Genomic DNA, 16,460 nt, shown 5'->3' with positions numbered 1-16,460 from the left:
TGGAAGGAAAAGTGTCAACTTCTTGGCATAGTAATGATGACGATGTATATAGGACACCTCCAGTTGTTGATTCCATCCTTCCCACTGTACCATAGGCTGCATGAGAACCCAATATCGACAGGAGACATCTTCCTAAATTGCCACCCTACACTGCTTTATTGGGGAATTTGCCTTATGATGTGAGAGAGAACTCCATTAAGGAATTCTTACCAATTGAACCCAGCAATCCAGATAGGTTGAAAAGTTTTGACTATGTTGAATTTGAGGACCTGGATTCTCCACTCAGTACACTGAGTCTCAATGAAGAGTTTCTAGGTAACAGGGATAATTCAAGTGTATATTGCTAATCAAACACTTAATAAAGACAAGGGTGATTGTCCTTTTGGTCAAGAAAGAAATCGGGATTCTGACAGAGGTCACTTCCTACTCCAGACCAAAACTGAATCTAAAGGCTCAGACTACTCCTAAGGAAGATAATTTCTCTGCTAGAATCTCCCAAGCAAACCAGCTCTGTGGTACTTTTGATTTCTGCCCTGTGTATCTGCTCCAACTCCTTTCACCACTTGGAGTTCAGGGTACTTCAGTTGATGGGTCTGTGGGTAAATAGGGCTGCATAAATGAGGTGAGTTGTGTTGGAGGTCTTCAGAAATGATTACGGGGTATTTTATGGTTTCTATAAGTTTCCTTCCCAGGAACCCCATGTGGCCACTTGAGTATAAAATGTATGTGATCTAGACTATGTGGTTTTCTACCTAGGAGAGTTGCCTTCTTATCTCCCCTCAGGAATAATTGACAATGCAAAGAAAAAAGCATTCAATAATTTTGCACTCAATTAATTAGAACTCAAAATACTATGCAAATAATCCAATTTACATAGATTATTTTAATAATGTGTTAACAGGGCTTAAGAGTTAATGTGACTTCTCCTTAGTCATATAGCTAACAAATGATAGAATTTCAGGTATTTAAACTGCTATTTCAGTGTTCTTTCTCTAACTCTATGTTCTGAGTCTACATTTAAAAATAGATGCCATTTACTTTTTTGTAAAACCCTGCTAAGCTCCATTGCTTTCAAAAGATAATCATGGGCACTAGCAATTTCTAGTGATAAAAACTGTCACTTAGATACATGTCATGACAGCTAAACAAATTGTATGAAATCATAGACTCATGGACTTATCTGTAGAATCATATTGTTATAGCTGAGTAAACCTAATATCCTCCTGCAAAGTGAAAATTGCAGAGAGTTTGAAATATCTGAATGTTTCTTACTGTGAGACCCTGGTGAATTTTCTTTTTTCCACCACTTATTTGGAATTATGGATAGATATGTTAGGCTTGGTATATACTGCCCTCATCTGCTTTATTGCAGTGCACTCTTTTCCTTACTTCCATAGGCCAAATGCTACCGGCAGTTCAGGTTGAGATTTATACACTCAATTTTCAAATCAAGCCTAATCTAACACTGACAGTCACTTTCTGATGTTATTTGTTTGGCTTTCTATTTTCATCAAAATAGAAAGCAGGGATCAAAGAAATTTTAAAGGACACTAATTTGAATACTTGTGAATTTTGTAAATGGGATGATTTAATTAATATGTTCCTACATATTTCAGTTTTTAATATTTTTCCTTATGCTAAATTCTATGATAATAGCCTATATCCCAGAAGTGTAATGAATTATCCAAAAAAGTGATTAATTAAGACAAAAGATGGAGAAGAAGAAATATAAAAGGACATGGATTTATATACTATGAAAAATTGTAGATTTGCCATTTCTTTTTTAATATTGCTATACTGTATCACATAATACCATTTAATTATTATAATTCCTGAATCTTAGAAATATTTGATAGTTTTTCAGCAATTAGTTATTTAAGCTAATGATTGATTTATGTATAGGCAATCCTGTATTTATCATCAAACCCTAAATGTGTTAAGGCCTAATCTCTTAAAAATTATACATCAATTAATTGTTTAAAAATAACCTAATTAGCTATTCTCTCTCTCTCTCTCTCTCTCTCTCTCTCTCTCTCTCTCTCTCTCTCTCTCTCTCTCACTCTCTTACTTATGGGTGTAGCCTATTTGGAAATACCAAGCTTCCTGCTGTTCATTTCTTATCTTCACTGCCCTCTGAAGCCTATGATCTAGTGCAAAAACTAAAAAAAATGACAATATGTTTTAGTCATTGGAAATATTGAAGATGTGAAAAAGCAGATAATAAAATATAATGAACTCCATAGTATAAATCACCTAACTAGCCATTATTAATCAAGAGCTAATCTTGCTTTAATGGGTTTGGATTATTTTAAAGAAAGTCCGAATTATCATAACAGTTTATCTATACAATGTTTTTTATATACAATTAGACAAATGGATGTTTTGTGGGTTTTTTTTTTTTTAAGGAAATCTGGTTTGGTTTTCAAAATACTAGGTTCCATATTGTTTCATTGTTTGTTTATACATCCCCATTTTTGTAGCTAAAATTTCCTTCCTACAGTCATTACAAGTGCACCACATGAAAGTAGGTGTGGAGACTCATCTGCAGGCCAGTTAGCAGCATGCCACTTCAAAATTCAGTGTTCTAACTTCTGGGGTATGATGAGTTATGCTTCTTATTTAGAAATACAGAGTGTCAGGTAGGTTGGCCTGAAGTTCATGCCTGAATTTCCTCTTAGACCTTTCTGCCCTCTCATCACTCTCTTTCCCACCCTCATTCCATATGAACATTTCTATCTCTGTTTTTTGCCTCCTTATTTCCATAGCACTTATATTTCTCTATCCTACTTCTTGAAGCAACTCTGCACACCACAATGACCTTTTTCTACCTTGTTGTACTCTACAAGTCAATACTCCAAGTTAGACACATATACATATCTAAACATTGAAAGCCAGGATGGATACACATACAAGAGAACTATGAAACATTTATCTTTTTGGTCCTGGTTACCTTATTCACTGTAATATATTCAAGTTCCATCACTTACCTTCAAACATTATTATTTCATTTTCTTTATTGCTACATATAATTCCATTTGTATATATACAATATTTTCACTATCAATTGATAATTTGATAGATGTTTGGACTGCTTTCATTTCCTAGATTTTTTGAATAGAATAAAAATGAATATAGATAAAATTTATTTTTGTCATAGGATACATATGATAGCGTTGGGTTAATACTATTGGTACCTTTTCTCCTGCAGCCCTCTGCTAACACCTTCCAACACTATGAAACGTTTACCAGTTAAGAGAAAAATCTATTTCAATGCTAGCTTGTTTTCTCTGTAACTTATAAATAAGGTATGTTGTGTCTTCAGCAACAGGATCTTATCATCTATTTTTTGAAGGCAATCTAGCAGAATTATAATAAGACTGTTATGAGAGACTGTGGAGCTTCTTTGAATAGAGCTTATAAGGAGGTGTTGCACATATGACATTTTGTCTTTTAACCCAGGAATTTTGGAATAGCCTTATTCAATCTTGCAATATATTAAAATATCTTTTCTATCTCCCTTTTATTGTTTTACTTTTCACTTAAAATTTTTACTATGTTTCTTTTTTCGTATATACATTTATAATATAAAACATGGGTAAACTAAACTACATACAGCAGGAAGAACCATGAGGCAATCAGGAATTATATAAATGTTACATTCATAGTGATTTGGATACTTGGATTTAGCAAACCTGAAGTAAACATCTTTGCTATCTCGTTTTGTCTAAATTTCTGAATGGGGATTAATATCTATCATATCTCATCTCTATTAACTTAAAATATCTATCTTGATCTGAAAAAATCTTAACCCCTAACCTACTAAGCGTAATTGAAAGACTAAACTATCTGGTTTCCTCATTTCTGCCACAGAAAGTATTCTGCCTAAAAATGGGCAAGTTTAGATGCAGACAGAGTTGATGGCCAAACACTTCCAAGATAGGGTAAGCAAGTCATCAAGAGTTCCTGCCTCACAAATATGTCTGTCAGATATATTGGGCCAGGAAGCTGAAGATGATGTTGTGTGACTGTTCAGGCAGTAAACTATTTCAGTCATTTTTCACTTTGGAAGCTGCTAACCTGCACTCCGGGTTCACTCAAGTATTTAAGTTTTATCCTTTCTCAAGGTGGTGGGTTTGAAGACAGATAGTTTAGTCTATCTCCCTTTTAAATTTATCTTTTAAACTGCATTACAAAGTAGTAGGGTTCTATATCGCTTTTTAATGGCCTTCCCTTTTCCATCTTCTCTTCCATGCATCTCCTTATACCTCTGATTAAACTTTCCACCACCATTATTTTCTCTTTGTTTTAATATTTCCTCCATTCTGCTATTACTTCCTATTTTAACTGTATCCCTTCCCTCAGTGGCCAACATTTCATTCCTGAATTTTACAGATATTTCTACTTAAGCACACATATCTAAAGATTCAAATATAAGATCTGCATCTCAGAGCTACATTCCAGAGGCAGCCAAAGTTGTACCTCATGCTAGAAGCCAGACTTGGTAATGTATAGGAGTTACCCAGGTGGTAATGGTTTTTATGACCTGAAGGGGCCAATGAGAGCAGCTGAGGCTTGGCATAGTGAGAGGCCAGGAGAGACCATTGGTGATGGTGTAGCCTTAGAGGTAGTTGAAGGCCCAGAATGGAAGGGGTCATGCAAAGAAGTTAAGGCTTGGTACCAGGGAGACAGCCTATGAGGTAACTGGTGAAGTGCAGCCAAGTTGCTGCAAAGGACCCCAGTGTTTTGTGGGAAAGTCCAGTGTTATGGGATGACCACCACCAGCAGCAGCAGCAGCAGTGGAGTGGAGTTGGCTGGAGCCTAGAAGACAAGCTGTGTTCTATAGAGGGCAGAGCTGAAGAAGTGACGTAATCCCTTTGGAGGAGCCTAGAAGATCCCGAGTAGATTCCAGATATTGGATGGTTGTAATTTGATTTTGAGTTGATTGTACCCTGTTTTTTCCCTCTTGAAGTAATAAAAGTATTTTTTTAACTGGAAAAAAAAGATCTGCATCTCAGAACAAACTTGAGGTTTGTATCTCTGGGACTGAGTTACCTTGCTCAGTATAATTTAGCACTATCATCCATTTCCTTACATATTTAAATTTTATTAATAGTTGAACCAGATTCCATTCCAATTGGTCTGTTGATCTGTCATGTAAGCAGGTTCAAATTCATACCTAAAGTATATAGAACTGTAGTGATTATGGCTGAGAAAGTATCTCTTTAGTATAGTCTTTTGTTTCTCTAAAGAAATTTTTTGACAGCTAGGTGGTTGAGGTGGTGCACACCTGTAATCTCAAGAGAGGCAATCAGATTTCTGTGAATTTGAAACCTATGTAGTCTACAAATTGAGTCCAGGACAGCAAAGGCTACACAGAAAAACCCTGTCTCAAAATGCCACAAAAAATCAATTAGCGAAAGAAGTTATTTTTTAAAAGAAATGTCCTGCATGGACATTACCAGGTGTGGATCCTTTATGAATTCTTTGTCAAAAGGATACCAAAAGTTCCCAGAAAATACAGCATGTTGCCATTCTTGGTTATCTCCCAAAACTAATGAAAATACTGTATTACTGAAAAAAAGTACATACATTGATTGCATGATATAAAGAAATAGTTCTAGAACAAAACTGGAAGCTTATTCTATTTTGACTAGCTTGTTTATTGGTATGAAGTGCTACTCAGTATTCTGAGGGAAAAAAAAGTTATAAATTGTCTTATCCAACACACTGTCATTACTATATAAAATTGGCATGTATCAATTAGCTGCCAAGTTATTGAATCATCGAATTGGGCTGTGGATATGAATCACTCTTAACTACTGTGTAGGCTACATGGGTACCTTCTTTTTCTGCAGGAAAATTTCACTTTCTGTCCTGATTTTTTCACTCATTGCTAGCACTAAAAAAGTCCTCTGAGAAATACCGTCGATTTTATATGAATGTTCTTTATATTTTTAATAGTTACTATGACTCATAATCAGCCAAATATACTAATATAGACTCTCTACAAGTTAAGCAAAAAGGAAGACATAATGATAGTTTAGAGCAGAAAGTATTTGAAATCTTGATAAACAATAAGGAAAATATAGTCGACCAGGGAATCTTTATAATGCTATATCAGCTTATTTGTGTCAGAAGCTAAACAAGATGTTTGCCCTTTGTAATATTCTTTACAGAAATTCATAAAGTTTTGCGATATTTTGCCTTCATTAGGACGTTAAAATTTATTATTCAATAAATAATGGGTTGTGTTGAAGTTAGTATATATAGTTCTTTTTCTTTTAATACAGATGCTAAGGTGATCAATAAGGTTCTTGTCAATAAAACAAAAACTGAAAAGAAATTAGCAAAATAACATTTATATAGTGATCATACTTGGTTCATTCTCTATTAGTTAAAAGGTATTGGATCATTTTAATTTCTCCTGTAAGATTATGTCTCTATTAATTCAGAATCATCCAGAACTCATGGATTCAGATATTTTAAAATATTCTTTAGCCAAAGGCAATATAAAATTACGATGAACAATTAGGGAGATTTTGTTTATTTTAGTGAATATCTTGTTAACATAATTAAAAACTCTATCTCTGTTTTAAGAAAACCAAAGTTGCAGAAAGTTTGAAATGTAGTCCAGATGCATGATAGAGTACTTGCTAGTTTGAAACATTGTGTGCTGGGTTTATAGTCACATGGCATTTCTGGATCCTTTTCATATGCCCTCTTTGCAATTTATTTTCTTTCTGGATTCATCTTAAACCCTCCTACTTTCAAAGCAGAAAAATATATTACCCGCAGTTGTAATGATTAGGAGTAGGTTAATTAGATAAATTAATCTATGCTATGCATTAATGAAGTGCTGGGTTTTTCTAGCCAAAAAGATGATTATATTAACCAAATTAAGTTTACTAATACTAGCAAAAAGGCCTTCTAGAGATGAAATTTAAGACAACGACATAGTCAAGTGAAGGTATTTTTATAGCCTTCATTACTTTCCCAATCATACTATACAGATCCTGTTATAAAACTGGCTCTATTAAATTATTTGCCATCTTTCATTGCCAGTCCTGTCTCTTACTTGAGTGAATCTATCACATTCTTAGCAGGTAAATTTATGGTTTGAAATACACAAGGGGCAGCATTTCCAATTTGTTTTTACTGTTGCAAAGTAATTTTTTCTATATCATTCTATAGAGAATACTAAAGATATTTCAGAATGAAACTTTGAGATAGAATATTAATGCCTAGCAAGAAACTTGTTTTGTAGAAATTCTTGAATATTGCAAGAAAAAGATTTTTTTCTTCTTTTGAGAAAAAACTATCCTTTAATAAGATTTAACAACATTTCTTGTTATAAACTCTGCTTAATTCAAAGTTTAAAATATGCCTATGAGTTAGATAAAACAGAAAATCTCATTTCCATAAAACCAAGAAAAACACTGACACGATTTTTTCAAATGTGCCTAGACATTTTGTAGAAGGGACCATGTTATTCATGAATTCAATACAGTGAAACCTTTAAATACCAAGCAGATTAGGATGACACTATTTTGACTGATAATTGTTTGAGCAACAGAAAATCCTCTCACATGATTTTAGATAAAAAGTGATTGTTGCACAAGTTGTTTGGAAAATACTCAGAATGCATTTTGTCTTTTTCTAAAGAATACTTATGTATTTATTGTAAATGTTACACACAAAAAAATTATTTAGTATTAAATACATGGTAGAACTAATTGCAGAAGCACTTTATATGTCATTCATTTAATTGTTGCAACATCCTAGATCATGCCCTCCTCTACGTTTGCAGTGAAAACAATCTGCCTCAGATTGAGTAACTCCCTGAAGGTAAAGAGGCAAGGAAGTGCTGAATATGTACCCAGAAGTTTTACTAATATTGTTTGCAACCCTAGTCTGATAATTGAATAAGATCCCAAGGAGGCAGAGTTGAAGGACAGAACTAAGTGACCAATCCACGCCTAAACTATTAGCTACTCATGTTAACGCATTTCATATAAGGCTTAAGGCAATTTGAAAATGTGCCTTCATCACTATCTACAGAGAAACCATTAGCATGAACCTCCTATGGGGAGCTGACACTTGAGGTAACCTTTATTATCAAGAAGAGATACTATGAACATAGCTATTTTTAACTTTTACCTGGGACATAGCATAGGGCTACATTGTCATTTTTCAGATGTGTCAGAGATGAGCAACAAAACTCCTGGCGATGGGTACATGGATGCTATCACTAGCAAGTAATCATCACTCTTAAGCCTCAGAACTGTGTGAGAAAAGGCAGGAAGCCTTGACTGGCTACTTGCTGCATATTTGTCTCCATGCTCAGCCCTTTATAACCAAGATTTCATTGAATTGTTCCCCACCTCCATCTTAGATATGGACAACAGTGGTGATCTTAAGGATTTAGATTCTACAGTTTTCTTCAGCTGAAGCACTTACAGCCACTGAGAGCCACATGTCATTAGGGGCCACTTGGAAAGAATGATCATCCTTTGAGGACAGTCCACAGGGGTAGTACTAAGGCAGAAATGGTTGTGCCACTTTATTGGTCTTAAATTTGTTTTTATATTCATGATTTTATTTCTCCTTTGAAAATGCTAGTCAGGTTTGATCTAGCATTTTGTCTTAAAGGCACCCACCAATTCAGTTTGGTTTTAAAGTTGGACTTAATATGTGAAATACATTTACACCTAAAACCTGGTGTACATGACCCTAGGAACCTACCACCAAGTGTGTTAATGAAACTGGCCAATTCATCCCTGAACATGTAGCATTTCTTTCTAAAGGCATTTGAAATATCTTGTAATTCTTTTCCACTGTTATGGTTATCTCTTGATAGTACCATGCTTTGTGAATCTGTATTTGTAGACAGATAGGGTATGTTCAGTAAGGGGTAACATTTGTGTTTTATAAACTGCCTTTGGTTCTAACATTTAAAGTATCATTGATGACATGTTTTAATTATGTATGTTATCATTAAAGAACTCTGAAACACATTTTTTCATCTAGACCATTAGACACAGTGTTATGTATAATGTATTATTAATTCCTGACCACATCACTCAAAGGGTTTCTGTTAAAGCTGTAGGTTAACTTTAACATTAAATTTCAGTAGTTCAAAAATTCCTTTGCAAAAAGGATGAAAGTCTCTAAATACCAGATATAAAGGACAAAATGTTTCTTTTGCTATCTTGAGATAAAAAGATAACCTTCTCTATCGCAAAGGCAACATTTCCCCTTTTACATTCTTTAAAGATGTGCTTTGTAGAACATGAAACCATTTTTCTCCTAAAACCCAATGTTTAAGATGTACTACAATTTAAAACACACTCACACACATGCATGTGTGCACTGCATATGTGCACACTTGCACTTCTTTTTCAATGTGCTTTCAAATTGCTTTCTTCTTTTGATTCAGATCATTAGCAACAGCTATTGGAGTAAGTATCTCAAATGGCTACAGGGAAATACAGTACTGAAAAGGAAAGGTTTCCCTTCAGGTTTAACTCTACAGTTTTCTACAATTTTATATGACACTTTGCCCATTGTAATATGAGAGTCTTTACATTTTTTCCTTTCACGGGGTACAAGAAGAGTTTGCTGGTTTTACATGGCTACCCTCTTCTTTACAGTTCAAAAGGAAACTGCAGTGTTCCTTTTATCCTTTTCTCTTAGCCTCCAAGCAAAAGGCTTTCCATGGGTGGGAATGATAGCAGTAGGAGATTAAGTAATATCTTCAATTCACAAGCAGCTCTGTACATGGAATTTGTTCAACCCCAGTGATGATCTAGACTTATATTTTGTACTTTTCATAAGGGTAGTAAAGAAATTACTCTCTGATTTGCCAGTTTCCGCTTCAAAGATATTTTTGTTCAAGGAAATAGAGTAAATTTGTAAGGAGGGAAAAAGTGAATTCATGCCACTCACAGAATCAATAGTTCTTACTTCTAGCAGATAGTATATTTCCTGAATGCTGCTAACTTCCAAAAACTATGTTGAAAATTTAACACATGCTGTATCATTCTCAAAATCATTTTGGGATATGGTGATTTCTATCATCCAATCACTGATGCTTTAAAATTTTTAGGAGATTTTTATCAGCATCATATTGCTAGTTGTGATTGAGTCCATACATTATACCAAGTCTCTTCTCAGATTAAGTCTTCCGACCTTGGTGTCCGTGAATTTGCAACACTTATCTTCTTAAACAATGATTAAAAATATAGTCTGTCTGTTTATCATTGCTGTCTGCAGGTGGTGCTTATGATATTCCTAAGTGCATAATATATGAGCACTTTTTATTTTTACATATACATTTATATTATTACATGTATGTAAAATAAACTACTTATGGCATGAATAACCATGACACAATCAGGAATAATATAAATGTTACATTCTTAGTGTTTTGACTATTTGTATTAGAAAGCCTTGAGGAAAACATCTTTCCTATCTTTGTGCATCTAAAATTCTGAATGTAAGTCAATCTCCATCACATCTTGTCATTATCAACTTAAAACATCTACATAGACCTAAACATCTTTACCCCTAAACAACTAAGTTTCATTGTAAATCTAAGCTACCTGGTCTTGAAGTCCATCAGAGACTTAAGAAGGACTAAACTTGATTACCTGAGTATGCTGGGAGTGCAGGTTAGTAGCTTTCCAAATGAGAAGATGACAGAGACAATTTGCTACTTGAATAGTCACCCAAAACTCCCTATTATGTTGGAGCATCATCTTCAGCCTTCTGGTCCAATATATCTGACAGACATATGTGTGAGGCAAGAATTATTGAGGGCTTGCTTACTCTGTCTTGCCAGAGTTTGGCCATCAAATCTGCCTGTATCCAAGCTTGTCTTTTTTTAAGGCAGAATTCTGTCTGTGGTAGAAAGAAATAAGGACATTTTGCCCAGTGGCTTTTTTGCCACATTTGAAGCCATCTCCATAAGGAGGTTCTTTGATGTTCATCATTCTCTTTGAGGTATGCTGAGTTGAAATCTTAGCGATGTGTCTTTTTATGGGTTAGTAATGCCTGGAACATCTATGTGCATACAAACCTTGGCTGTACATAATAGCAAAACTAACTGTTAACATTTATGAAAAACTTTCCTCGTACTAGAGACTGTAGATAATTTTGGATTGCCATCTACTTTAATTACAAGAATTAGATATGTAGTATTGTTATGCTTTCAGAAAACAGAAAGATTAAAAGACTGACCTGCTCAAATTGAGAGAGCTATTGAGTACTGGAGCCTGAACCTGAAGTCAGATATATTGGCTGTATAAAATATGCTCTTATCCAAGGCATAGAATATAACAGGTTTCAGTGATTTTCACATATTGACTGAAAAATAAAATAATATTTTTGACCTAATCAGCTTACTATACTTTCTAATTCTGTTATTATTTACGAGATGCACAACAAAGTATAGTAATTAAATATCACAAAAATCATCCAGAAATATCTGCTAAAGTATTACTATATTTTCTGTATTCCAGCCCTATGTTAGAATTAAAGTGTAGTAGAACTGGCAGAGCAATTATTTTAAAAGATTTTTCTAGATACTGTTTTTAGCAACTGTGTGATAAGTTCACACTTTGTAAAGTTCCATAATAAGACACTCTTTTCCCAGTACCTTTACTGCCTGAATTACGATATGTTTCTTCTCTGAGCCATTAATATGTGACTTCCATTTTTAACTTTGAGATCAGTTTCAGAGTTTGGTTACCAAAGCTTTGATTTTTTGTTTGATTGTTTGTTTGTTTGTTTTTTTTTCTTTTTTGTTTTTTTTAATGGGACCCTTTTATTTTATTTTATTTTATTTTTTTCTTGTTATACTTTATTTTTTAAATTTTTTATTAATTTATTCTTGTTACATCTCAATGGTTATCCCATCCCTTGTATCCTCCCATTATTCCCTCCCTCCCATTTTCCCTTTATTCCCCTCCCCTATGACTGTGACTGAGGGGGATTTCTTCCCCCTGTATATGCTCATAGGGTATCAAGTCTCTTCTTGGTAACCTGCTATCCTTCCTCTGAGTGCCACCAGCCCTCCCCATCCAGGGGGCATGGTCAAATATGAGGCACCAGAGTTCGTGTTAAAGTCATATCCCACTCTCCACTCAACTGTGGAGAATGTTCTGTCCATTGGCTAGATCTGGGTAGGAGTTTAAAGTTTAAGGCCTGTATTGTCCTTGGCTGGTGACTTAGTTTGAGTGGGACCCCTGAGCCCAAATCTGCCTATCATAGTGTTCTACTTGTAGGTTTCTAGGGCCCTCTGGATCCTTCTACTTTGCTATTCTCCAATGCTTCTCTCATCTAGAGTCCCAATAGCATATCCTCCCCTCTGTCTCAGTTTCCTGGTAAGTGAAGGCTTTCATGGGACATGCCCCTTGGGCTAGTATGCAGATACAAGTGAGTATATATCATTTTAGTCTTTCTGCTTCTGGGTTAACTCACTCATTATGATCATTATTTCTGAAACAAAATTGGTTTGGGCTTAAATGTCTATCTCTTTATATATCTCCCCAAGAGATGATTTTTCCATTATACATTTGTTTCTTTTGAAGATAGTAAACATTATGTAATAAGGTAAAACATATAAAGATTATTTTAACTACGTGAATAGGAAGTCATATTTAACATTAATAAAAACACAATAACAATTTGGTCATGGAGTAAGTGTGCTATTTCGACTGACTGGAAAGGAAAATGGGGCAAGCTAATCTCTCTTCTTACAATCCTTTGGGTGTAATAAAAAAGAAAAAATCCACAGAATTCATACCATCTAAGGCAAGTAAGACCTTTAGGAAGAAGCTACAGTTGGGGGCATGATGTAAAAGGACTGCAAGATTACTCAGTATACCTGAACACGAGGGTGAAATGAAATGAAATTGTGACTGTTTTCGAAACTGAATTGGAAAAACGTCCATTTTGTCTTCTTGTTTTCTTCCTCCTCCTTCTCTTCCTCCTCTTCCTCCTCCTCCTATTTTTATTGGAATAAACTTTCCCTATCATGTTTAAGGTACCTCAGTAGTAAAAAACTTTACATGAAATTTTCTGACAAATTAAATATTTCTGTGACTTTCACTGGACACCCACAGAGAATCAGGAGACTCTAAAGTGGCAGGAGATTCAAGCCTAGAGCAAGGAAAGATACAGGAGTCTCTGCGACAGCAAATCACTGTAAGTCACCAAGAAAGACTATGTTAATTATATAGATAGAATCTTCCTGCATTAAAAAATGAACTTGATTTCAGATACCTTAATACTAAAGGTAGTGTTAAGGGGACATAAATATTACTTGAAAACCCCATTGCAGTACTCAATTGCAATTGTGACCACTGTTGTAATCCTCGCCATACTTTCAATTGCAATCTTTACATTTTTCCTCTCAAAAAAGGATGAAAAATGGCTGACCAAGAAAAATTAGCAGTGATAATACAAAGACTTGGGGAACAGGACACAGAGAAAGTAAGAGAAAAGAAGTGCTTATTTGTGAATTTATGGTTACATGTAGATACTTTATACTGTTTTGAAACGACCCAACCCCAGGGATCCCAAACCCCCCAAGGACTCTAGTTTGCTGGACTAGACCAATTTTATTACAGTCTTCAGGTTTTCAGTCTGCCTAATTAGGCCTAGTTTCTAACTATTTCAAGGAAAACCACAAGTTGTGGACAGCTCATGGATGCTCATGGGCAGCTAATCAGCTTATACAACAAAATAACTAGATAGCAGGTTTTTATTACTTCCTTTCCTTGGTAAAGGACACAGGTCGCCCCATCCAATCAAATTAAAGGCAAACTCCTGAGTCAAAGCCAAAACCTCAGTGACTGAAAAGGTCCTCAGTTACCAAACAAACAGCCAGCCAATCCTGAATCCCCTCATATCCTCTTACTCAATTCTGACCAATCAATTAAAGCTTGTCACAAATCTCTCCAACTGTCTATAAATTGAGCCTGCCTGTTCATTTTGGAATTGCCTTCTAGAAGAGAGAGGCGATCCTAGCATGCTAGAATAAAAACACTCTGTTTTTGCATACTGCCTTGTGATCCTTCTTCAGCAGATAACCTGAACCCTAAAAATTTGTGGCTATCATGAATGGTGTAGTTTCCCTAATTTATTTCTTAGCATGATTAGCATTTGTATTCAGGAGGGCTATTGACTTTTTTGAGTTGATTTTTTTATCTGGCTACTTTGCTGAAATTATTTTTCAACTGCAGGAATTCTCTCCACGGAATTTGGGGGTCACTTATATACATTATCAAACAAGTGAAAGACTTTTATGAAAAAAATTAAGTCTCTGAAGAAGGAAACTGAAGATGACATCAGAAGACGGAAAGATCTCCCTTGTTTGTGGAGCGGGAGAATTAACATAGTAAAAATGGCCACCTTACCAAAAACAATTTACAGATTCAATGCAATTCCTATCAAAATACCTACATAATTTTTAAAGACCCTGAAAGATCAAATGTCAACTTCATATGAAAAAAAAAAAAACACCCAGAACATCTAAATCAAGCCTGTACATTTAAAAACCCTCCAGAGGAATCTCCATCCCTGATCTCAAGCTGTACTTTAGAGTAACAGTAATTAAAACAGCATGGTATTGGCATAGCAATAGGCTGGTTGATCAATGGAATCAGATTGAAGAGCAAGAAATAAATCCATACATCTATGGGCACTTAATTTTTGACTAGAAGCCAAATCTATACAATGGAAATAGGATAGCATTTTCAACAAATGGTGCTGGTCTAACTGGATGTCTACATGTAGAAAAATGCAATAGGTCCATATTTATCACTGTGCACAAGACTCAAGTCCAAGTGGATTAAAGACCTCAACACACACACACACACACACACACACACACACACACACACACACACACACAACCTGGTACACAAAATCTGTTTAGAAGAAAAAAATGAAAGTGCCTGGAACACACTGGCACAGGAGACAACTTCCTCAACAGAACACCAACAGCCCAGGCCTTAAGGTCAACAATTAACAAATGGGACCTCATGAGGCTGAGAAGCTTCTGTAAGGCAGGAGACACTGTCAAGAGAACAAAGCGACAGCCTATAGACTGGGAAAAGATCTTCACCAACCCCTACATCTGACAAAGGTCTAATATCCAAAATATATAAAGAACTAAAGAAACTAAACACCACCAAACCAAATAATATAATTAAGAAATGGGGTTCAGAACTAAAAAAAAAAAGAATTCTCAGCAGAGGAATATCGAATGGCTGAGAAACACTTAAAGAAATGCTCAGCATCCTTAGTCATCAGAGAAATGCAAACCAAAACAACTCTCAGATTCATTCTTATACCCAACAGAATTGCTAAGATCAAAATCTCAAGTTATTTCACATGCTGGCAAGGATGTAGTGAAAATGGAACACTCCTCCATTGCTGGTGAGAGTGCAAACTTGTACAACCACTTTGCACATCAGTCTGGTGCTTTCTTAGAAAATAGGGAATAGGGCTAGCTCAGGACCCAGCTATTCCAATCCTTGGAATATACCCAAAAGATGCTCCACCACAAGGACATGTGCTCAGTTATGTTCATAGCAGCCTTATTCATAATAGCCAGAATCTGTAAACAACCTAGATTGGATAAAGAGACTGTGGTACATTCGCACTATTGGAATACTACTCAGCTATTAAAAACAAGGAAATCTTGAAATTTGCAGTCAAATGGATGGAGCTAGAAAAGATCATGCTGGGTGAGTTAACCCAGACCCATGTGGTATATATTCACTTATAATTGAATATTAGCCCAGCATGGATGTCCTCTGAGAGTCTTTACTCAGCATGGGATTGGGACAGATGCTGGGACTTACTATTGGGACTTCAGGTGAGAGGGATATGGAAGAATGGGCAGATAGAAGGATCCAGATGGTCCTAGAAACCTACAAGAAACCATCAAGTCTGGTGGGTCTGGACCCAGGGAAGGCTGCACAAACTGCTGTACCAACCAAGGACAATGCATGCACTAAACCTAGACTCTTGGTTCAGATCTAGCCAATGGACAGCACATTCTCCATAGTTGTGGGTAGAGTGGGGACTGTCTCTGACATGAACTCTGAAGCCCCCAATTTGACCACTTCTTCTTGGTGTGGAGGTCTGGCAGCACTTAAAGGAAGGTGATGCAGGCTATCTGGATGAAACCTGATAGGCTATGGTCATATGGTGGGCAGGGAGGTCCCCTTCTCTGGCAGGTCGAGGGGAGGGAATAGAGTGAAATAGGGAGGAAAGGAGGAAGAAGAAGATATAAGTAAGGGAAATAATCTGAATAAATTATTTTAAAAGAATAAAAATATAAAATATAAATTGTGAATCTATGGAACCTAAATAAATTAAAAATCAAGATAGACAGTCCATTGACAATGGATAAGAGGCCTCGCTTGTTGTCACGGAGTTGTGCATGG

General features: G+C 35.5%; 1 protein-coding gene across 1 annotated transcript in view; it reads right to left on the bottom strand.

Moving 5' to 3' along the window:
* The window catches only part of LOC311601189 (uncharacterized protein), a gene marked incomplete at its 5' end in the record, with an annotated part of 168,492 nt that extends 165,495 nt beyond the window's left edge, over positions 1-2,997 (bottom strand). Inside the window, 2 exons of the mRNA XM_084788600.1 lie at positions 2,069-2,159; positions 2,988-2,997. Of these exons, the coding sequence (XP_084644726.1) occupies positions 2,069-2,159; positions 2,988-2,997 (101 nt within the window). The remainder of the gene's footprint in view (positions 1-2,068; positions 2,160-2,987) is intronic.
* Positions 2,998-16,460: the final 13,463 nt, after the last annotated feature.

The sequence above is a fragment of the Acomys minous genome (assembly GCF_964271855.1).
Source record: "Acomys minous genome assembly, chromosome: 7".
Taxonomy (NCBI): Eukaryota; Metazoa; Chordata; class Mammalia; order Rodentia; family Muridae; genus Acomys; species Acomys minous.
Note: the sequence above shows the minus strand (reverse complement) of the source record. Positions and strands in the feature narration are given on the sequence as shown.